Here is a 24,665-nt window from a genome sequence, read left to right as displayed (position 1 = left end):
CTTTCTTTGCTCAGTGAAATGTTGTGACTTTCAAAGTCAACAGAGGTGAACATCATAACTTTTAGTGGTTATGTAGTACGTATTTAATCAATTCTCTACTGATGCACACTTTTGTTTCCACTTTTTATTTCCAACAGTGCTGGAATAACATCCTTGTACATTCATTTTTGTGCACTTGGGTGACTGTTCTTTAGTTTACCCATTCTAATCCCATCCCTAAGACATATACTTGAGCTTTGTTCCCTGTTCCTCAAGTACACCCTGCTTTCCCTTAGCTTCGGCTATTTACCGAGAATGCTCTTCCCCTATCTTTACCCACTGAAGTTCCCTGTATGATTCAGGGCTCAGCTCAAAGGCTATTTGCTGTATAAGTTCTTCTCTAGTGTTTTGAAGAGAATTTAATGGTTCCATCCCACTTCTCTTTGTTGTATATGTGTTGTAACACTTATTATCTGACACTCCTATTCTATCCCAGGACTTCTCTCTACTAGATTTTGAGCAGATAGAGGCAGAAATGTGATCATTTGTGTACTCCATCATAAAGTAACTAGCATATTTTGACTTCGAAGTGAAGAATCTGAGTAACTGAGAAATTAAGAATTGTGCTCAAGGGACTTCCCTGGTGGTCCAGTGGGTAAGAATCCGTGCTCCCAATGTAGGGGGCCCAGGTTCTATCCCTGGTCTGGGAGCTAGATCCCCCATGCATGCAGCAACTAAGACCTCGTGCAGCCAAAAAAAAAAAAAATTGTGCTCAATATTGCGCAGCTAGTTACTCTTTATTTCTTTTACATACATTGTTGCTCCATGCTTCAGGGAGACAGAAGAGTTGAATACAGGTGCTAGTGTTTGTTTAAAGTACAAACAACTGTGCTGTAGTTTAGTGTTTTTCAGCTGTCTGTCAAAAATGTTCGTATTTGAAGACTTTGGTATAACAGTCTTCCAAAATGAGCCTGTTCATTATGCCAAGTATTCACAGGAAATTGCATATGAATGCAGGAGAAATTAAACAAGGCCTCTGATCTTTCCGACTTCCTTTTTAAGTCAGCAGGTGGCATAACGTATCTTATGTATTCGAATTAGTAATAAGAGGTGAATGCCAAAAAACAAAACAAAAAGGAAACAAAGAGACAATGTTAGTTTGGTCGTGAGGCTGCCAGTGAGCTGAGGCTGAAGAAGGTCCCAAACTGTGGTCCTGATGGCCCACCCAGCGTGCACCTAGGAGACGCGCCCCTTCCGTTAACACTTTGTGGCGGGGTGACCTACACATCTGTGACCCCCGCCGGGTAGGAGGAGGCCCCGCTGCAGGCGCGCGCGCAGACACAGCCACCCGCAGGCACCTGGCTCCGCGCGCCGCGGGAGGGGGGTGGGCCGGGGCAGGTCCCACCGCCGACCACGCCCCCAGGAGGTGGGGCGGCGGGGACGGGCGTCTTTAAGAGTGGTCTGCGGTGCCGCCTGCTCAGTCAGGGTGCGGGGCTGTGGACCTGGCGGCTCGAGTCCTAGCCCTGCGCCGCCTGCGCACGGGGCCCTCCACCACCCTCACCTCGGCCTCACTAGCCCGCCAACCCAACTCGGCGGCTCCTCCGCGAGCCTGCCGGGAACTCGCGCCCCTCGCGCTCCCCGGTCCCCGAGGGGGCCGCCTCGGGCCATGGTGTCCTCCCAGGAGGAGCCCGCCGCCGCGCGGGGGACGAGCGAGGCGCAGCCGCCCGGCCCCGCGCCCCCAGGGGCCGCTCCGCTGCCCTGCCCGGGACCCCTGGATGGCCCGGAGGCGGCGGGGCCCGAGAAGGTGGAGGTAGAGCTGGCGGGGCCGGCGGGGCCGGCGGGCGCTGAGCCCCTTGAGCCCCCTGAGGGCGGCTGGGGTTGGCTGGTGATGCTGGCGGCCATGTGGTGCAACGGGTCGGTGTTCGGCATCCAGAACGCCTGCGGGGTGCTCTTCGTGTCCATGCTGAAGACCTTCGGGTCCAAGGACGATGACAAGATGGTCTTCAAGACAGGTGAGGCACGGCACCCGCCGCGGCCATCCCCGAGGGGGCTGGCGCGGGGACCCCCGCGCATCCCGCGTGCGGAGCGAGCGTCGGCGCCGCCTAGTGCGCCTCAGTGGGTCCGTGTGTGCGGAGGTTGTGAGGGGTGGGTCTGTCCAGTTGCAAAAGCAGCCTGCTCGGTGCGCCTGTCTTTGTGTTGAATCCAGATGTAGACACTGTATTTGGAAACAAGTCGCAAAACTTATTTGCCTAGATCTTCCTGCTTTCCTCTCTGCAGAATAGGGGCTGAGTCTGCGGTAGACTTTCTCTTAATTTTTGAAAACAAACAGACCCTTCCAAACCCAATTACATCGCTCCGTCATTTTTACGGTCTCTTTCGTGACCGTGACGGTTGGGTTTTTGTTCATCTGCTCCCGGCGCTGCAGAGGGCTGTTTGTGTTGCGGGGAGGCAGGGTTGGCGAGATGAAAGATATGTATTCCAAGGTCACGGGAGTTCGGAAGGGGGCCCTGAAGGAACCACGGTTTCGTGGCGTGTTTTTTTTTTTGGGGGGGGGGAAGGGGGTGTTACTCTGCTAAATATAGGAGACAGCCAGATCAGGGACTGTGAAGAGGGAGGTGAAGGGTTGCCCTTTCCTAGTGTGTTCTTTGTCATATTTAATCATATACCAAATTAGATGAAAAAGGTGCAGACTCAAAATTTTTTTCCGTGAATAGTGTTAGTTATTACCTGATCTACCATTATTACCTGATCTCCCAAATCCAAGACCTTCTGTATAATGCCTTTACATACATTATTTCACGTCATCCTGCAAGGCAGGCGTTGTCAACCCCATTTAGGTGAGAAAAGTGAAGCTTGTTGAAATAAAGTGTCTTAAATGAGCCCAGAATGGAGATAAGACACACATCTTATGACTTAAAGGGCCAAGTGATTTCCATTACTAAATCAGGCTCCCTCCTTGCCATTTGGGCAACCATATGGTTAATGGTCGGGTCCAAGGACGATGACAAGATGGTCTTCAAGACAGGTGAGGCACGGCACCCGCCGCGGCCATCCCCGAGGGGGCTGGCGCGGGGACCCCCGCGCATCCCGCGTGCGGAGCGAGCGTCGGCGCCGCCTAGTGCGCCTCAGTGGGTCCGTGTGTGCGGAGGTTGTGAGGGGTGGGTCTGTCCAGTTGCAAAAGCAGCCTGCTCGGTGCGCCTGTCTTTGTGTTGAATCCAGATGTAGACACTGTATTTGGAAACAAGTCGCAAAACTTATTTGCCTAGATCTTCCTGCTTTCCTCTCTGCAGAATAGGGGCTGAGTCTGCGGTAGACTTTCTCTTAATTTTTGAAAACAAACAGACCCTTCCAAACCCAATTACATCGCTCCGTCATTTTTACGGTCTCTTTCGTGACCGTGACGGTTGGGTTTTTGTTCATCTGCTCCCGGCGCTGCAGAGGGCTGTTTGTGTTGCGGGGAGGCAGGGTTGGCGAGATGAAAGATATGTATTCCAAGGTCACGGGAGTTCGGAAGGGGGCCCTGAAGGAACCACGGTTTCGTGGCGTGTTTTTTTTTTTGGGGGGGGGGAAGGGGGTGTTACTCTGCTAAATATAGGAGACAGCCAGATCAGGGACTGTGAAGAGGGAGGTGAAGGGTTGCCCTTTCCTAGTGTGTTCTTTGTCATATTTAATCATATACCAAATTAGATGAAAAAGGTGCAGACTCAAAATTTTTTTCCGTGAATAGTGTTAGTTATTACCTGATCTACCATTATTACCTGATCTCCCAAATCCAAGACCTTCTGTATAATGCCTTTACATACATTATTTCACGTCATCCTGCAAGGCAGGCGTTGTCAACCCCATTTAGGTGAGAAAAGTGAAGCTTGTTGAAATAAAGTGTCTTAAATGAGCCCAGAATGGAGATAAGACACACATCTTATGACTTAAAGGGCCAAGTGATTTCCATTACTAAATCAGGCTCCCTCCTTGCCATTTGGGCAACCATATGGTTAATGGTCTTTTTTTTTTTTTTTAACTTTAATTTTCATTTATTTTTAGAGTTTTCCTTAGGTCTTTAGTGTGCATACAAAAAATACACAAGACTCATAACAAATTCTAAGAGAGAGGTAATGTTGGGAGTTTTAAAGCCTTATATATAAAGAGTATTATACTATATATCATTAATCAGCTTTTCTTCTGTTCTGCATTGTTTGCAGTTTATCCCCATAATACCTCAATTTGAGCTGGTAGCTTAAATTCTTTACATTTTAACTCATAGTTTTCCATTGTATGAATATATTATACTTTATATGCATTTTTCCTTTAATAAACATTTAGGTTACTTCCAAATTTACTCTAGACAATGCTGCCATGCATATTCTTGTACATTGGCTCCTTGCGCATGTGAATCAGGTACCATATTTAACCTGGAATTTCTGTTCCTTAAATAGCTTTTAAAGCTGTTGTGTTCTGCAGGTCACAGGATACAAAAGTGTTCAAAATGTAATATGATGTACCTGCTTGGAAAGCAACTATTGTACAGTTTAGCAGGATAGATATGCATATGCAGTAGTAAACAAAAATTATTTTGTGTCTTTTCTCAATGAGTATTGGGTATCTGGGAGGGAAAAGCCCAAGGAGGCAGAATTCACAGAGTCAACATTTTAAGACTAGTTCCTTCAGCATTTAGCATATTCTTGCCTGGGATTACAGACGTTTATTGCAGTCAAAACACCAAAGCAAAACAGTCTTGTTTACCACTGGTTTTGCAAACTCAGGTGAGTAGATCCATTGGTATCTGTGGAGTGTCTTACTTTTTCTCCTTCCTAACTTTTTTTGAGAGAGAGAGTGAGCAACTGCTGGAGAGAGACCATAGCTTTACCAGGGATCAGAGTTTGGCAGTGTCGAAGCCTCTGTCTCTCTACCGTCCCCAAGGTTCCCATTGCTACAATAGGCCAATTCTGGGTAGCTGAAGGGGAGGGAGGCCACAGGGGCCTGCTCTCTTGAACTTTTGGAAACTCTCTATTTTCAGTTTTGTTGAATGTCTTTCTCCATTAACTCATTTAAATCCTTGACGGCTTTCAGCCGTGTTTGTGTGTGTGTGGGTGTGTATCACACAGGTATACAGGTGTGCCAGCTAAATACCGAAGATCTTTGTGCTCGTCTACATGACTGCCATGTGTGGTTGGTTGTGCTATTGCACAAAGGTACACAACTCAGGGTCAGTGGTCACTGGAAACCAGCCTGTGCTCTGGGTGCCCTTTATCTAATTCCTGCAGAGGGGCCCTGTGCACTTGTAATGGCCCTATGTAACACCCCAGCTAGATGGCAAAAGCCTGTACTTGTACTTGGTCGATATGTGAAACATGTACAGCAGATAAACTTTAAGGTCTGAGGTCACCTCATCGGTGAAAAAATGGTGACAGGATAGTCTTTTAGCCAGTTAATGTTGAGATTCACCCCCCTTCTGTCTCTCCTTTCTTCCCTCCCTTCCTCCTTCTCTTCCTCTCTTTCTCTCTCTCTCTCTCCCCCCCTTTCTCTTTCCCTCCCTCCCTCCATCTCTCTCTCTCTCTCTCATACTCACACACACACACACACACACACACGTTTCATATAAAGTCTCATCTACAGTAGGCCCTGAAGTGTTTGAGAACACCTGCTTTGAAGTTTGACTCTTCAGTCTTTTTTATTTGGATATTCTGATGCTGAGTCATCTGTGATCAAACGTATGCTAACTTCAAGCACAACGTAAAACATATCTGGAACTGTTTAAGGCTTTTATTTTTTCAAAGTTTCGGTCCATTTTCGAAGTCTGGAACAGAGAGACTAGAGCCCGTGCATTCCATATCCTCTCTCTGCAGCCTCTCCCTCCTTTTCTCTTTAAAAAAAAAAAAAAATTATTTATTTATTTGTTTTTGATTGTGTTGGGTCTTCGTTTCTGTGCGAGGGCTTTCTCTAGTTGTGGCAAGCAGGGGCCACTCTTCATCGGTGTGCGTGGACCTCTCACTATCACGGCCTCTCTTGTTGCAGAGCACAGGCTCCAGACGCGCAGGCTCAGTAGTTGTGGCGCACGGGCTTAGCTGCTCCGCGGCATGTGGGATCTTCCCAGACCAGGGCTCGAACCCGTGTCCCCTGCATTGGCAGGCAGATTCTCAACCACTGCGCCACCAGGGAAGCCCTCTGTCCATTTTCTATTACATTATTCATGATTGATAATTCCGGCATTAGAGGGCAGTCTCCACATGTTCATTAGCTTCTTTATAAGCCCAAGGATACACGGGGAGGTGGTGGTGGAATGGGAACCTAGGCTTCCAAATGATGGTTCATATTTCTTGAGAACTTCACATGTGCCAGGCCCAGTGCTAAGCACTTTACATGCATTCCTATTTTAAACCTTACTGCAACTCCATGAGATAGGCTTTATTTATTTATTTATTTATTTTTAAAGAAACTTATCTGTTGAGCTTTTATTTATTATTTACTTAATTTATTTATGTATTTTGGTTGTGCTGGGTCTTCGTTGTGGCACGCGGGATCTTTAGTTGCAGCATGCATGTGGGATCTAGTTCCCCGACCAGAGATTGAACTCGGGCCCCCTGCATTGAGAGCATGGAGTCTTACCCACTTGACCACCAGGGAAGTCCCGAGATAGGCTTTATTTAATCTTTCTTTTCAGATGTGGAAACTCAGGCTTATAGAGATTAAGTAAGTGGTGGAGCCAGGGTTCAACCTCAGGTTTATGTGACTTCAGAAGCTAGGTTTTTTTTGTTTGTTTGCAGTCAAAACACCAAAGCAAAACAGTCTTGTTTACCACTGGTTTTGCAAACTCAGGTGAGTAGATCCATTGGTATCTGTGGAGTGTCTTACTTTTTCTCCTTCCTAACTTTTTTTGAGAGAGAGAGTGAGCAACTGCTGGAGAGAGACCATAGCTTTACCAGGGATCAGAGTTTGGCAGTGTCGAAGCCTCTGTCTCTCTACCGTCCCCAAGGTTCCCATTGCTACAATAGGCCAATTCTGGGTAGCTGAAGGGGAGGGAGGCCACAGGGGCCTGCTCTCTTGAACTTTTGGAAACTCTCTATTTTCAGTTTTGTTGAATGTCTTTCTCCATTAACTCATTTAAATCCTTGACGGCTTTCAGCCGTGTTTGTGTGTGTGTGGGTGTGTATCACACAGGTATACAGGTGTGCCAGCTAAATACCGAAGATCTTTGTGCTCGTCTACATGACTGCCATGTGTGGTTGGTTGTGCTATTGCACAAAGGTACACAACTCAGGGTCAGTGGTCACTGGAAACCAGCCTGTGCTCTGGGTGCCCTTTATCTAATTCCTGCAGAGGGGCCCTGTGCACTTGTAATGGCCCTATGTAACACCCCAGCTAGATGGCAAAAGCCTGTACTTGTACTTGGTCGATATGTGAAACATGTACAGCAGATAAACTTTAAGGTCTGAGGTCACCTCATCGGTGAAAAAATGGTGACAGGATAGTCTTTTAGCCAGTTAATGTTGAGATTCACCCCCCTTCTGTCTCTCCTTTCTTCCCTCCCTTCCTCCTTCTCTTCCTCTCTTTCTCTCTCTCTCTCTCCCCCCCTTTCTCTTTCCCTCCCTCCCTCCATCTCTCTCTCTCTCTCTCATACTCACACACACACACACACACACACACGTTTCATATAAAGTCTCATCTACAGTAGGCCCTGAAGTGTTTGAGAACACCTGCTTTGAAGTTTGACTCTTCAGTCTTTTTTATTTGGATATTCTGATGCTGAGTCATCTGTGATCAAACGTATGCTAACTTCAAGCACAACGTAAAACATATCTGGAACTGTTTAAGGCTTTTATTTTTTCAAAGTTTCGGTCCATTTTCGAAGTCTGGAACAGAGAGACTAGAGCCCGTGCATTCCATATCCTCTCTCTGCAGCCTCTCCCTCCTTTTCTCTTTAAAAAAAAAAAAAAATTATTTATTTATTTGTTTTTGATTGTGTTGGGTCTTCGTTTCTGTGCGAGGGCTTTCTCTAGTTGTGGCAAGCAGGGGCCACTCTTCATCGGTGTGCGTGGACCTCTCACTATCACGGCCTCTCTTGTTGCAGAGCACAGGCTCCAGACGCGCAGGCTCAGTAGTTGTGGCGCACGGGCTTAGCTGCTCCGCGGCATGTGGGATCTTCCCAGACCAGGGCTCGAACCCGTGTCCCCTGCATTGGCAGGCAGATTCTCAACCACTGCGCCACCAGGGAAGCCCTCTGTCCATTTTCTATTACATTATTCATGATTGATAATTCCGGCATTAGAGGGCAGTCTCCACATGTTCATTAGCTTCTTTATAAGCCCAAGGATACACGGGGAGGTGGTGGTGGAATGGGAACCTAGGCTTCCAAATGATGGTTCATATTTCTTGAGAACTTCACATGTGCCAGGCCCAGTGCTAAGCACTTTACATGCATTCCTATTTTAAACCTTACTGCAACTCCATGAGATAGGCTTTATTTATTTATTTATTTATTTTTAAAGAAACTTATCTGTTGAGCTTTTATTTATTATTTACTTAATTTATTTATGTATTTTGGTTGTGCTGGGTCTTCGTTGTGGCACGCGGGATCTTTAGTTGCAGCATGCATGTGGGATCTAGTTCCCCGACCAGAGATTGAACTCGGGCCCCCTGCATTGAGAGCATGGAGTCTTACCCACTTGACCACCAGGGAAGTCCCGAGATAGGCTTTATTTAATCTTTCTTTTCAGATGTGGAAACTCAGGCTTATAGAGATTAAGTAAGTGGTGGAGCCAGGGTTCAACCTCAGGTTTATGTGACTTCAGAAGCTAGGTTTTTTTTGTTTGTTTTTTTTTTTGTGGTATGCGGGCCTCCCTCTGTTGTGGCCTCTCCCGTTGCGGAGCACAGGCTCCGGACGCGCAGGCTCAGCGGCCATGGCTCACGGGCCCAGCCGCTCCGCGGCACGTGGGATCCTCCCAGACCGGGGCGCGAACCCAGTTTCCCTGCATCGGCAGGCGGACGCGCAACCACTGCGCCACCAGGGAAGCCCCAGAAGCTAGGTTTTTAATGCTTGATCATATTGCATTGGCTAGATAACATTCTGCTAGTCCAATGTTCTTTATGTTTGGTTAATTCAAGTGTTAGAAATTGATTGAGTACTATACCGATAATTCTGGCGTTAGAAAAGAGTTCTGAAAGATTAGGGTCCCTGTTTCTTGGTCTTACTTGGCTGTCAGTAAGCAAATGCCAGTTGTTGATGTCTCATTGAAATAGATTTTGGGGCATTCCCTGGTGGTCTAGTGGTTAGGATTTGGTGCTTTCACTGCTGTGGCCCAGGTTCAATCCCTGGTTGGGGAACTGAGATCCTGCAAGCCGTGTGGCGTGGCCAAAATTAAAAAAGAAAGAAAGAAAGAATTAGTTTTTTGAAATATAGGGAGATGTTCACGGAGAAGCAAGATAATTTCACATGGCATTCAAGAAGAAGTCTGGGGTTTCCTTTGAAGAACCAGGCTCCTTTCGGCTGATCCATAGCAGGACAGTACTTCCAGGCAGAAGTGAAGAGGAACCTTCCTCAGGCTTTACTTCTTCTCTTCAGGGCTTTCTTACCTCTTTCTATGTCACTGATGATCCACCCAAAATTTCTCAGGAAAAGGGTGTGGAGAAATTCATTCACACTAAGATATAAGCGAGTTTACACACCTTAATGTTACTCCTTATTCATTCTACAAATGTTACCCAAGGAGAACAGCTGATTCCCTTTTGATCTGCTGTGGGATACAAATAAGTAAACAGAGTGCTTCTCTTTGCAGTATACCAGGACTCAGTCTTAATGTAAGAGGCTGAAATTCTAAGGAAATTCCCACGAACGGTGGAGGTTGGGAAAGGCATTTTGATGGCCTCTTTCTCTGTAGCAATAAATCTCACTTCGTGAAATTAAGACTTTGGAAAGGGGAAGAAAGCCGAACTCCGATTTAGGCGGTAGAACCAATTAAAAATGTTGCGTGCATTACAGCCCTATTACGTTATCCTGGCTGCTGTTGACATGGCACTCAGAGATATGCCTTGCACATACTGCTGTGTTAGAAAGGTCCATCAGAGGGAGCAAGCTGAGCTTGACTTGTCTCTTTTCAGTTAAGTTTTATCTGTTCATATGCACGTGCTTCTTGCCCGGATGGGGGGAAACCAGAAACTTTTGGGAAGACTAAAACAGATACTACAATTAACTGGAACATTGTTTTCCCTTAGAAATTGCAACTTTGCTTTAACTTTGTTTATTGGAAAACCTTTTTTAGTTCCTTCATGGAACTGAGAAAGATTCTAGGGTTCTTTTAGCTTCCTGACACAGTGCTGTGGATATTCTCTGGGATCTTACTAGGGTATTAGTCTAGTTTACTTATCTGCTTTCTTCCTGGAAAAAGAAAAAAAATATTTTAGTGGTATATTGACGTTTAAAAAATAACTTTTTAAGGGCTTCCCTGGTGGCGCAGTGGTTGAGAGTCCGCCTGCCGATGCAGGGGACACGTGTTTGTGCCCCGGTACGGGAAGATCCCACATGCCGTGGAGTGGCTGGGCCCGTGAGCCATGGCCGCTGAGCCTGCGCGTCCGGAGCCTGTGGTCTGCAATGGGAGAGGCCACAACAGTGAGAGGCCCGCGTACCGCAAAAAAAAAAACCAAAAAACTGTTTAAAACAAGTATGTTTTGAGAATCAGTATTTAGGGTCATTAGCGATAATCTTTTGAAGAAATTATGTCTTTGTGGTCCAGAGGCTTGGTCAAGAAGACCCCTACTTCTTTTAGTAATTCCCAAAATGTGTTATTTAATAGCCTTTCTTTAAAGAAGAGGCCTGTGGTTAAATAAGTTTGAGAAACACTGCACATTATCTTCCTCTTTTGGATATTTTCAAGTACAAATCAAGGTATTAAAAATTCAACAGTTTTAAAGGAAAGCAGGCTATCAAAAAGGTCCAAAAAGGGAGGCTTTTTGGTTATAATCATTAACGCAACTCTACCTTCCCTGTGTGGAGGTAGATTGCTCTTCAGATAGTTATAATCACAAAGTAGGATTTTTAGTAGCATTTAGGGATGAGTGCATCTTGCAACACCTCTCAACGTGGTCTTACTAGCAACTCTGAAAGTTTAAGTCAGTTAGCTCTTCCTGAAGGTTTTTTTTTAAAAAAGCTTTTGCATTTACATACTGATATTATGCTGATATACACATACTGCAATTGTATGCTACACCTGAACTTACAGGATGTTTTGGCTATAGTTCGGAACTGAACTGCTATGTCTGGTTTTTATGGAGAGGGCTTTATTTCTGGTGGGGAAAGCTGTCTGCATAACTAACCATTTCTATGTCATAGGAAAGTTTTTTTTTTTTTTTTTGTGGTACGCGGGCCTCTCACTGTTGTGGCCTCTTCCGTTGCGGGGCACCGGCTCCGGACGCGCAGGCTCAGCGGCCATGGCTCACGGGCCCAGGGCCTCTCACTGTTGTGGCCTCTCCCGTTGCGGAGCACAGGCTCCGGACGCGCAGGCTCAGCGGCCATGGCTCACGGGCCCAGCCGCTCCGCGGCACGTGGGATCTTCCCTGGCCGGGGCAGGAACCCGTGTCCGCTGCATCGGCAGGCGGACTCTCAACCACTGCGCCACCAGGGAAGCCCAGGAAAGTTTTTAGTAATGGTGTTTTCTTAAGATGGTTTCAGTGAACGAATGCTCTGATTCGTGGTCCTGTACTATACATATTTCACTATAAGGAAAATACCTGACTTATTTGCACTCAAAGAGAGGTTGAAAAGCCAAGCGAACTCACTTATGGCAGCTGTTATGATGCTTGAATTTTCTTCGTTCTCTTCCGTCTTAAAACATCCAACCTTATATTCCATGTGAATTCATCTAAACTGCCTGTGTTAAAATAAGTTATTAGACCACAAAAATTATTCCGGGATTTTGGAATAACAAAGAGATGAGCATGGTATGAGCATTTCATACTCTGTTTCCAGAATGTTTCTGAGTTCAGAGCAAGACTGAAAAGTGTAAATAGTGTGTAGTGAATTCTGATTAAGTACAACAATATGAGTATTCCTGTGGTGTTTTATCGTGGAATTTTTATCAATAGAATTAACTGTCTAAAGAACCAACTCAACCAAAAATAAAAGTGTATGAATTATTTCAGGAGAGGTTTTGAGGTGTCTTTTAGAATAAATTGTGCTCTGTGCTCTTGATGTGATTTGTTGTATCATTTTTATATGGGTCCTTGTTGAATCCATGTTGCAGTTCCTTGAGGCTTGGTCCCAGGCCATGTGCTTGCTTCACTTTTCTTGCCTTCCCTGGGTGTCTCATATGCCCTGTGGCTCCAGCCACTATCTTGGGGTGTTATTTCCAAATTTCTTCTTTGTGTTCAAGACCCATATTACCTATTTCTAGAAAATTCCATTTGGATGCACAGGTACATCATACTTAGCTAAAATGAACTCATTTCTTAGCCACCCCACTTAGTGTTCACCTGCCACCAAAAACAACAGCCCACCTGTGGATAGGCGTAGCTTTCCTTCTGAATTCTCTCAGTGCATAACAACTCTGATGGCTTATGTCAGAAACCTGGAATCCATCTTAATTTCTTATTTCTCCTCTTTCCTTTCCTATTTCGTTAAATTAGACAGTCCTTTTGTGTTTACCTCCTTAATGCCTCATAAGTCAATCCCTGTCTTTCCCTTTAGTGCTGTGCCTTAATTCATGCCTTCATTACTTTTGGCCTCAATTATTGTCATAACCCATTAACTGGTCTACCTGTCCTCAGTTATACACATGAGTGGTTTTTCTGAAACATTGGACCATATCATTTTTCTATTTAAAAGCCATCAGTGATACCCATTAGTTCTGGGAAAACCAAATGCCTTGGAGCACTGGCCCTTGCCTGACCCTCTAGCCTTGCTTTTCACCTCTCTCCCATCTTGTGCGGCATGCGAGATCTTAGTTCCCTGACCAGGGATCGAACCCGTGCCCCCTGCAGTGGGAGTGTGGAGCCCTAACCACTGGACTGCCAGGGAATTCCCTCTCCCTTCTTGCTTTTTACGCTTCAGCCTAGCTGAAGGTCTTGCACTTTCCCAAATCTGTCCTGCTGTCTTTGCCTCTGTGACTTTATGTGTGCCACTCCTCTCTTCAGTGTGGTTGTTGGTCCTTATAAGATTCTGATGAAATGGTTGGCCATTTTATTTCTTTTATCACAACAATGGGATAAACAATGCTTTTATGCAACTGTTGTTACGTTTTTGGGGGATGCATGTGGAATGTTTTGGGGGTAGCATGAATTCAAATAAGTTACGAATTAAGCTTAGAGTGGAAGACATAGAACCTAATTTCAACCCATCCTAATCTAGCATTCTGTGAAAGGCACTTTTAAGATAATCCATATTTGTTTAAGTGATAATTTGCATAGTTCTTTACCATAAAGAAAGGGTTTTCATATACATTACTCAATTTTATTTTTTAGAGTAGCATTGTAGTGTGTCATTACCTCTATTTATAGATAATGAAGTTGCAACTTGCACAGTTTAAGGTTAGGACACATGATATCAGTATTTACATCTGTTAAGTTGAATTTAAGAGCATCTTTTTATAAATTTATTTATTTATTTATTTTTGGCTGTGTTGGGTGTTTGTTTCTGTGCGAGGGCTTTCTCCAGTTGCGGCGAGCAGGGTTCACTCTTCATCGCGGTGCGCGGGCCTCTCACTGTCGTGGCCTCTCCCGTTGCGGAGCACAGGCTCCAGACGCGCAGGCTCAGTAGTTGTGGCTCACGGGCTTAGTTGCTCCGCGGCACGTGGATCTTCCCAGACCAGGGCTCGAACCCGTGTCCTCTGCATTGGCAGGCAGATTCTTAACCACTGCGCCACCAGGGAAGCCCAAGAGCATCTTTTTAGCTGGACAAAAATTTATTCTTCTGTTAAAGTTGTCTTGAAATGTAGAATACTGCCCTTTTATCCCCCTGAAACTATTTTCTGCATATTTACCTAAATGGTCTCTAGAACCTTTAGTGTCTCCTACCCAAGTTATCAGAAATCCTATGAAGTCGTCCAATCCATTCCATTTAGAGTTATCACAGCCCAGCTAGAGATCGGATCTCATATTGAAGTGAAACAAACCATAACGAAAACAAACGAAACCCCAAACACTGTTCCAACAGTCAGCTCACCCCAGCTCTGAGCACCCGCCTAGCCTGGTGCCACCCAGGCACAACTGTGGGTGTTTTTATTGGCAGTGTTGCAGAAGGAACAACTCCAGCTCTCCTGGGAGCTGTGCAGAAGCACCACCCAGAGCCACCCTCTAGGACTAGAGTAATGGAGGAAAGCAGTGCTCTTAGTTATCTGTGTACCAGATGTGTGTGATCATACCTTCTTAGCTAAGTTATCGTCATTAACAGCAAAATGCCTGCATTCCGCCTTGCATGTAGGAACTAGAATTAGGAAATTGAGGAGGTGACTTGCCTTATTCCCAAATTGAAGTCTTTTTTCATTTCACTAAGTTTTTAAATTTTATTTTATTTTATTTCATTTCATTTTTTTAAAGAAGGTGGCCAGATAGAATTTCTAACTTTATTTCATGCTTATATTAACGTAGTCATGATTTTCTTTTTTTTAAATTAAAATTTTTTAAAATTTTTTAGCTGTGTTGGGGCTTTGTTGCTGTGCGCGGGCTTTCTCTAGTTGCGGTGAGCGGGGGCTACTCTTTTTTGCAGTTCGCGGGCTTCTCATTGCAGTGGCATCTTGTTGTGGAGCACGGGCTCTAGGCATGCGGGCTCAGTAGTTGTGGTACGTGGGCTCAGTAGTTGTGGTGCGTGGGTTCTAGAGTGCAGGCTCAGTAGTTGTGATGCACAGGCTTAGTTGCTCCGTGGCATGTGGGATCTTCCTGGACTAGGGATCGAACACATGTCCCCTGCATTGGCAGGTGGATTCTTAACCACTGTGCCACCAGGGAAGTCCTACTAAGTTTTTTTAATTGAAGTGTAGTTGATTTACAATGTTGTGGTAATTACTGCTGTACAGCAAAGTGATTCAGTTATACATATAACTGAATTTTTTTTTATATTCTTTTCCATTATGGTTTCTCATAAGATATTGAATATAGTTCTCTTTGCTATATAGGACCTTGTTGTTTATCCATTCTATATATAAAAGCTTACATTTGCTCACCCCAACCTCCCACTTCATCCCTCCTCCAACCACCTCCCCCTTGGCAGCCACCAGTCTTTTCTATGCCTGTGATTCTGTTTCTTTTTCATAGATAGGTTCATTTGTGTCATATTTTTAGATTCCACATACGAGTGATATCATATGGTATTTGTCTTTCTCTTCCTGACTTACTTAACTTAGTATGATAATCTCTAGTTGTGTCCATGTTGCAGCAAATAGCATTATTTCATTCTTTTTAATGGCTGAGTAGCATTCCCATTGTATATATGTATTGGGTTGGCCAAAAAGTTTGTTTGGGTTTTTCTGTAAGCTGACTCTAATAGTGCTTAGTTGTCTTTAAGTTCATTCGAAACAATTTTGTTGGATTGTATTGTGACAGCTGTCATATCAGCGTGCACTTAAAAAACAACTTATCAAAATTGGTGAATTTTTGTGTAGCCATTTTAATATTGAAGATGGAAGAAAAAAGGCAACATTTTCGGCATATTATGCTTTATTATTTCAAGAAAGGTAAAAATGCAAATCAAGTGCAAAAAAAAGATTTGTGCAATGTATAGAGAAGGTTCTGCAACTGATCGAACGTGTCAAAAGTGGTTTGCGAAGTTTAGTGCTGGAGATTTCTAGCTGGATGATGCTCCACGGTCAGGTAGTCCAGTTGAAGTTGATAGTGATCAGATCGAGGCATTGAGAACAATCAAAGTTATACCACGTGGGAGATAGCTGACATACTCAAAATATCCAAGTCAAGTGTTGAAAATCATCTGCACCAGCTTGGATATGTTAATCGCTTTGATATTTGGGTTCCACATAAGTTAAGCGAAGAAAACTTTCTTCACCATATTTCTGCCTGCAATTCTCTACTTAAGCGCAATGAAAACGTTCCGTTTTTTAAAATAAATTGTGACAGGCGATGAAAAGTGGATACTGTACAGTAATGTGGAACGGAAGAGATTGTGGGGCAAGCGAAATGAACCACCACCAACCGCAACGAAGGCTGGTCTTCATTCATAGAAGGTGATGTTGGGTATATGGTGGGATTGGAAGGGAGTCCTCTATTAGGAGTTCCTTCCAGAAAACCAAACGATTAATTCCAAGAAGTACTGCTCCCAGTTAGACCAACTGAAGGCAGCACTCGACGAAAAGCATCCGGAATTAGTCAACAGAAAATGCATAATCTTCCATGAGGATAATGCAAGGCCGCCTGTTTCTTTGATGACCAGGCAAAAACTGTTACAGCTTGGCTGGGAAGTTCTGATTCATCCGCTGTATTCACCACACATTGCATCTTCGGATTTTGATTTATTTTGGTCTTTACAAAATCCTCTTAATGGAAAAAATTTCAATTCCCTGTAAGACTGTAAAAGGTGCCTGGAACAGTTCTTTGCTCAAAAAAAGTTTTGGAAGATGGAATTATGAAGTTGCCTGAAAAATGACAGAAGGCAGTGGAACAAAACGGTGAATACAGTGTTCTTTAAAGTTCTTGGTGAAAATGAAAAATGTGTCTTTTATTTTTACTTAAAAACTGAAGGAACTTTTTGGTCAACCTAGTACCACATCTCCCTTATCCATTCATCTGTCAGTGGACATTTAGGTTCTTTCCATGTCTTGGCTATTGTATTTCACTAATTTTTAATTATGGGAATATGCATGAAATAAGATTTGAAATAAGGTGTGTGGACCAAAGCAGTGTTTCTAACCCCCTTTGTTCCCAAACATAAAAGTCTCATAGCTGTTGAAAATTTTGATACACACCTCCAAGGGTAGTTTAACTTTTGAGTGAGATTCCCTAATACCCGGAAGATAAAGCCATGTTTCTGTATTTTTCCATCAGCTAAGATTTTCTCCCTTTACTTTTAGTGGTATTATGGAAATAATTAAGATTTCTTTTTTCGTTTTTGGCCGCACCACGTGGTATGTGGAATCTTAGTTTCCAGACCAGGGATTGAACCCAGGCCCCTGCAGTGAAAGTGCCGAGTCCTAGCCACTGGATGGCCAGGGAATCCCCTAGGATTCTTTTTTTGTTTTTTTGAAGACAAAATTACAATACTGAATATGCTTTTTAAAACTAAGTGTGCCTCTCTGATATGCTCCTCTTAGTGAGGGGGAACTGTGCTGCCTTCCTCCTCCAGTCCCCCAACTTGAGAATCAGTGACTGGAGTTTTGAATTCAGTTCAAGGTGTGCTTTTCTATCATTAGATAGTTAAATCTAAATGAAAGGTCAGTGGTTAAATTAAAGTATAAAACTCAGGGAAAGGTGCATTGGTCTGTGGTTCAGCTTTACCCATTTTTTTTTCTTTTTTTTTTTTTGGCTAAAGAGTAAATTGCATCAACAGTGTTCTGCATGTGTTCAGAAAGTCAAAATTTATTTAGTCTTGTGACCAACTTAGACTGGATCCAAAACAATTCTGAGATACGTTTCATTAGAGTAGAAAACCACTACTCATTAAACAGAGGTATTTATTGACTTTTTCTGTGTAGGTACTAATGCCAAGTGGGGTGGGTTAGTCTGGTGACTGGTTTTAATGGTAAAAACCTTTTCATCTTGCTTAATTATCCTTTTTATTAGTTTTGACTTCACGTTCCAATTTCAAATGTCAGCATCTCAAAGGCGTCACATTTGTCAATGGTTGTTTAAACAATCGCATTCCACAAAGTTAATTGATGTTTTAGCGCAGATGGGGGCAGAAAGTTGCCGTTGTTTTCCTGCAGTAATGTAACACTTGAACTTTGGCAGCAGTAGCCCCAACTCCAAAGTTACCTCCCAGTGCCCGCTTTTTGGGTTTCTTAGTTTCTGTTGGTTTATCTGTAGCTTCTAGTTTTTCTATGTTGAACAAGTGTTGCTTTTATAATAGTAAAAATATTAATATTAAAAATAATTAACCATTAGCATTAGAAGTATTAACTTTAATGACTGTATTAGTAAATTTGGCCTAAGATTAAGCGGTTTTGTGGGAATAAATGATAGATGTATGGAGTTTTCATTGAAGTTGTTAGGTTTTGTCTCTTCTCAGAGAAAAATGTTAATTATGGAATAGGCTGGAACTGGTAAAGGGAACTGATTTTATTTTTATAATGACAATCTTTCATTGATTGTATATGAACAGATTAGGAGGAGAGACATTTTTTTGGCTGTGTCGCACAGCTTGTGGGATCCTAGTTCCCCGACCAGGGATCGAACCCGTGGCCCCTACATTTGAAGTGTGGAGTCTTAACCACTGGACCACCAGGGAAGTCCCAGGGAACTGATTTTAAATCACATTACATTATTTGGCCACATTTTGTTTTGGATCAAAATGGAGATATTTAATATCAGATGGACAGTCGCTTAGAGCTAGATCATGCGATGCTAATCATACCTGAGCCCCAGCCAGACACAGCACAGGAAATTATTATTGATATTTCTCTTTTGGGGGGCGGGTAGAGGGACTAGAGAAGTGTCAGAAGAGATAATAGATGAATATTTGTGTTTGTATGCATAATTGTAAATCCAGAGTGATAAATAATTACTAATCAAGAATCCTCTTGTTTGGTGGTTCTTTTGTGTTTCTGGTACACAGGCTACTTGTACGAGGGCAAAGGCAAATAGAGCATTCCCCACATTTTGCTGCTGGCCACCAGAAAAAAAAAATCTCAAAGCCTCATTGTGTTGCCACCAGAAAAAAAAAAAATCTTTGCCTGGATAAAAAATGGTTACATATTAAATGACTATTTAAACTAAAAGATTTAAAATAATGCTTTTAAATGACTTAAATTTTAGCTCAGTGTTCTTTATAAAAATATGAGAGTTTATCATTTCTTTCAATAAACTTGTGTCTGTAAAATGATGCTCAGTAGGACAGAAGACTGACCCTTTTCCAGAAATGTGAAATCTTCTTGAATCTAAGCAAAAAGAAATTGTAATTAGTTCAGTTTTATTGGTTTGGAATTTGTAATTATTTGGAGAGGGATTTGGTTTGTCTTTTCACACACTCCTGCAGTTGTAGCATTATAAGGAGCCTTCCTGAAAGAATGCACGCCTTTCAGACACTTTTTTAAAAAAATTAATTTATTTTATTTATTTATTTTTGTCTGCGTTGGGTCTTTGTTGCTGCGCGTGGGCTTTCTCTAGTTGTGGCAAGCAGGGGCTACTCTTCGTTGCAGTGCGCGGGCTTCTCCTTGCAGCGGCTTCTTTTGTTGCAGAGCATGGGCTCTAGGTGTGCGGGCTTCAGCAGTTGTGGCATGAGGGCTCAGGAGTTGTGGCTCGCGGGCTCTAGAGTACAGGCTCAGTAGTTGTGGCGCACGGGCTTAGTTGCTCCGCGGTGTGTGGGATCTTTCCGGACCAGGGCTTGAACCCGTGTCCCCTGCATTGGCAGGCAGATTCTTAACCGCTGCACCACCAGGGAAGTCCCTCAGACACTTGTTTCAACAAAGCTGAGGAATACCAAACTTTAACTCTTTAAATTTACAACTGACGTCATTAGCACAGAGCCACAGTCCCTTATCTGAAACTCTTGGGGCCATATGTGTTTTGGGGTCTAATTTTTTTGATTTTAAAAAAGTAACCTGGTTCATATAGCTGTGTTTTTTACTCCCCGCCCCTCCCCACCCAGGGGAGTCTGAGGCAGCACCCTATAATCTAATACACTGATATTTCTGCAAAAACTGTATGGCTATTCAGAGTAATTGGGACAAATAGAGACCATAAGTACCCTCATGTCAGTTCAGATCATGTTTTACTTCCAAATGAGTATTGATGCCATCTTATAAAAAAAACTTTGGGTTTGGGATTCCAAAGTTGGAAATAAGGAATTGTAGATGTATATGTGAATATTTTGTTTTCTGTTTCTCAGTGAACAATCGTTTTAAGGTACATTTTTCTTTATTAGGTAGCGTACCTGCTTCATGTTTTCAGTAAATGTGATATTTGGCTATCATACTGATCTACCCTAGATTACTCAGCCAGACCTCCTTTTGCTGGGTGTTTGAATCGCAGGCTGTGTTATGCACTGTAAATAACATATCTGTAGACATCTTTTTTTTTTTTTTTTTTTTTTTGTGGTATGTGGGCCTCTCACTGCCGTGGCCTCTCCCGTTGCGGAGCACAGGCTCCGGAAGCACAGGCTCAGCAGCCATGGCTCACGGGCCCAGCCGCTCCGCAGCACGTGGGATCCTTCCGGACTGGGGCACGAACCCATGTCCCCTGCATCGGCAGGCGGACTCGCAACCACTGCACCACCAGGGAAGCCCTGTAGACACCTTTGAACAAAATTTTTTTCCCGCCTTTTGGATTGCTTCCTTGGGGTATATGTCCAAAAGTGAGATTACTGGTTCAAAGGGTATGAACAACTTTATAACGCCTGTTACACATTGTCAGATTGTTCTTTAGAGAACTTGAGTCCATTTACTGTGCACCAGCAGTATACTAGCTTCCTGAAAACCCTACCAATGTTAGGTTTTATTTATATCAATATTTGCTAATTTGATAATTACCAATGGTATTTTTAAAAATTAGTTTAAAATCATATTTCCTTGCTTTTAGGGCAGTGTGTTTTACCAGCTTTTGAGCCCTTTATAAGCAGTAAATGGCTTGGGAATTATGTATAATATCTGGAAATATAAGAGGACACATACAAGTGAATATATTAGAGTAAAACTTTGTTACCACAGGTGGGAACACTGGAAAGGTCTGAGATTATCCTAGTCCTTAGATTCTCTTCTGACACACCTTGGCAGGTGGGGTATGCCCTTGTTCTGTTTCCTCTGCTCTCTCAGCCCAGGTGTTGATCAAGGCCTTTTTTGGGGTTGGGAGTGGGGATGGAAATTAACCGTCTGGAGACTTGGCCATGAGGACTTAGTGACTCCTTCAGGTGACATCTCGTCCTTGAGAGGCTCGAGCCTGCAAGAGCAGCCCTGTCTCATTCTCTGTATGTGCTGTCACCTTGCCTCAGCCTCTTCCAGACCCAGCTAATTCTGTTGAAATAGCTTTAATTAATTAATTTGGGTGTATGTGTGTTTAAAATTATTATTTTTTGCTCTTATTTATTTTTAAAAGTGATGTAGAAAGCATTTGAGCACAATCTATGTACTAGGGGCCATGCAAGAAACAGAAAGGAATCTGGAGTATTCCATACTCTTGAGAGGTTAAGAGGGGAGACAAAATGCTATGTACATAAATAACTTGAAGGCTGTATGCCACCCATGTTAAATGCATTGTAAACAAGATATTGGATTTTAGGGGAAGGCAAAATGACTTCTGACTGAGATGATCAGGGAAGGCTTTAGGGAGGTAGTTTTTGAGTTAGGCTTTAAAGGATTGGTAGACTTTCTTCAGCAGATTTAGCAGAAAAGGTATCCCAGGGGACGGTACAGGCTAATAATGAACGTCTTACTGTGCTTTACTATGTATTTTATATTGTTTTATTTTTTTAATTTTTAATTTTTTAATTTTTTATTTTTTTGCGGTACGCGGGCCTCTCACTGTTGTGGTCTCTCCTGTTGCGGAGCACAGGCTCCAAACGCGCAGGCTCAGCGGCCATGGCTCACGGGCCCAGCTGCTCCGCGGTCTCACTGTTGTGGTCTCTCCTGTTGCGGAGCACAGGCTCCAAACGCGCAGGCGCAGCGGCCATGGCTCACGGGCCCAGCTGCTCCGCGGCATGTGGGATCTTCCCAGACCGGGCCACAAACCCATGTACCCTGCATCGGCAGGCGGACTCTCAACCACTGCGCCACCAGCGAAGCCCTATATTGTTTTATTTATCCTATGGTATAACTACTCTTATGCTGCCTCATGTTTTAGATGGGCAACAGAGGCTAGTAGCTAGTGGAGCTGGATTTGAACTTAAGTCTCTGGCATCAGGACCCAGGTTCTTTAATACTCGACTATACACAGGGCTCATTAAATGAATGACAAGGAGTTTGGTTTGGCAAGAGCCCAGGAATTGTAGAGCAAAGTCCCAGAAGATAAGGCTGGGAAAGAATGGGGAATGGAAGGTTTGAGTGCCGAGTTAAGAAGTTTGCATGTGATTTAATAGGCAATGGGAAGATATCAAGGATGTCTGAAGTGTGCATTAAAAAGTTGTGACTGGGTTGCAGAGGGAAAGAAAGAGGAGAAACATCAATTACGGAGGTCTTGGCTGAGAGCCGGGGTAGATTTGAGGCCCAGCAGTGGAAGTGGGAAGGAAGGGGTAGATGTGAGACATTTCAAAGGACAGACTGAGGGAAGTCTGGCAAGTGATGCATGTGGACAGTGACATGGAAACAGATGATGCTTATGCCTGGGGACGGCATCTAAATAATTTTTGAACTAGGAGCCCCACATTTTCGTTTTGTACTCGGCCCTACAAATGATGTAGACAGTCCTGGATGGTGCCACTGACAGGACCAGAGGCATATGGAGGAGGAGTTGACAGGGAAAGGCTGACTCAGATGTTAGACATATGAGTGTGAAATACCAGCAGGACAGGTGTTAGACACATGAGTGTGAAATGCCAGCAGGACATCAGGGGATGATGTCAAGCAGATAACTGGACACGTAAACCTGGAGCCTCAGAGTGAAGCTGAGGCCAGAGGTAGAGCTTTGGAAAGAGCCTGTCTATTTATGAGGAATGTGATGTAATCATACAAACTGAGAAATTCTGTCTCAAGAAGCCCCAGGGGCTGCACCTAGGTAGCTTAGTTGGTTTCCATTGAAATCATCTTATTTAAAAGTAACAAAACTTCATCCTTAAAAAAAAATCTTTCCAGCATTTAGATTTCTCTAATTCAGATTTGCAACTTTCCAAAGGTCAGATTGTATTTTTTACTGTCATTGTCTTAAGTATTTCCAAAACTTAGTCCTAAGACTTGGGTTTTTTTTTCCCCTTTAGTTTTACATGACCTCTGAGACTATCGGCATTTACTGTTTCTTGCATTCACCGTATAATTAATTAAACCAGTCTGTAAGTCTTATTTTCAAGATGTTCTAGACCAAGAGCCTGTGGGAGTGGCTTAATTTATATATTTCTAATTTAAATGTAAAGTATTGATAGTGGTGGAAAACTTGTTCAACAGGAAGATGTTATCTTGTAGATCAGCCTTCACAGAGTTTAGGAGCTGAGTCAGCTACTCAGTTCCTCAGTTGTAGCAGTGAGACTCAAGTAAGATAAAAGAATGTCAAAGTGCTTTGGATGCACAACAGATATGTCAGACACTCTTGTTACTGAGTCGGTTGGCACAGTCCCTGTATGTGGGTGTGTGTGTTGACTCATGTGCTGTGCTGTAATCTCTCAGAATTCAGGTTCTGAATTGCTCTCTTGTGATTGAAGCCCAGCTGAAGGTGCTGGAAGTGCAGTGACCCTGGAGGAAGAACCAGTAAAAGCAGGGGGTGGGTGAAAGGGAATTGATGATTGTGCAAGAAGAGGGTATCTGCCTGATTTTGTAAAAGCCAAGACACCCCTACCCCCTACCCTTCCTTCCAGTAACTGTTTCATCTTTTAGTACCTTTTGGCTTCATTTACAAGGTCTGTATTAAAGCACATGTCAGGGTTTAAGGCAGTGTTTTGACCATGATTGTCTACTGTTGTGCTTGTGCTTGTTGGGGTGAACTCAAGTACTGGCCTGATGACAAGTCAATTCGATATCCAGTGATCATGGGGAGGGGAGGGAGAGGGAAGGCCAACTCAAGTATTTTTTCCTCAGAGTTTGAGAAACAGAAGCCATATAGTCTTTTAAATCCCATGCCAACACACCAGAGAGATTTGCTAATACCAAAGGTCAGGAATCACAAAAGAGCAATGTATGTTTTTTGGTATTGACTTGAAAATACACTGTTTTGTATAACTTAGTGTTCATTATGTGTATGCTATTATAATTAGTTGGTATACGTGGTAGTTTTTATTTTTGTAGCTTTGATTAGGAAACAAATATTGAGACACTTAAAGCAAAAGGCAGACTATTATTAATTTTTGGAAAAAAGTCAGATAAAAGTAATGCTTAATACAATTAAACTGTCTCTTCCTCTAATTCATCATGATGACTTTGGGTGTCTGGTGGCAACTGAGAATGGGTTATGGAAAATTTTATGTCAAGGCAATGTAATCCCTATTATTTATGGTCACTTAAGAGGATAAATTAATCACCAGCCACTAATCTTTGGATAATTACTCTACTTAGCTGGAAATATCCTTAATTTTTGGAAAGCAAGTCAGTGAGTTAGTGGAACTGTCATAATTAATCAGCCTTTCTAAGTCTAATTATAAGTGAATGGAAACTAGTTGCCTTCACCCTTTTCTCCCCTGCATTATAGCATGATCCTTCTATAACTCTGGAAACTGTATGTGGAACCACAGGGAACATACATTAATACACTATATTGTGGTTTTTCAGGTAGGCATTCATAGGTTTACCCCAGCTAAGGATTAACAGAACTGCCTTAACAGGTTAAGGCTTGCAACTTGTGTATGTATTTCTGGTTACTAGGACTAGGCAAGAATTTTTTTTTTTTTTAAAGATTTTTTTTGATGTGGATCATTTTTTTTTTTTTTTTTTTTGCGGGTACGCTGGCCTCTCACTGTTGTGGCCTCTCTC

General features: G+C 43.3%; 1 protein-coding gene across 2 annotated transcripts in view; it reads left to right on the top strand.

The window, feature by feature from the left end:
• Positions 1–1,461: 1,461 nt before the first annotated feature.
• Positions 1,462–24,665, top strand: part of SLC16A10 (solute carrier family 16 member 10) — a 149,953-nt gene continuing 126,749 nt past the window's right edge. For both annotated transcript variants that reach the window (XM_024115569.3, XM_055087551.1), the window contains exon 1: positions 1,462–1,991. In XM_024115569.3, coding sequence (XP_023971337.1) covers positions 1,646–1,991 — 346 coding nt within the window. In that variant the 5' untranslated portion in view covers positions 1,462–1,645. The remainder of the gene's footprint in view (positions 1,992–24,665) is intronic.

This window comes from Physeter macrocephalus, chromosome 10, assembly GCF_002837175.3.
Source record: "Physeter macrocephalus isolate SW-GA chromosome 10, ASM283717v5, whole genome shotgun sequence".
Lineage (NCBI taxonomy): Eukaryota > Metazoa > Chordata > Mammalia > Artiodactyla > Physeteridae > Physeter > Physeter macrocephalus.
Note: the sequence above shows the minus strand (reverse complement) of the source record. Positions and strands in the feature narration are given on the sequence as shown.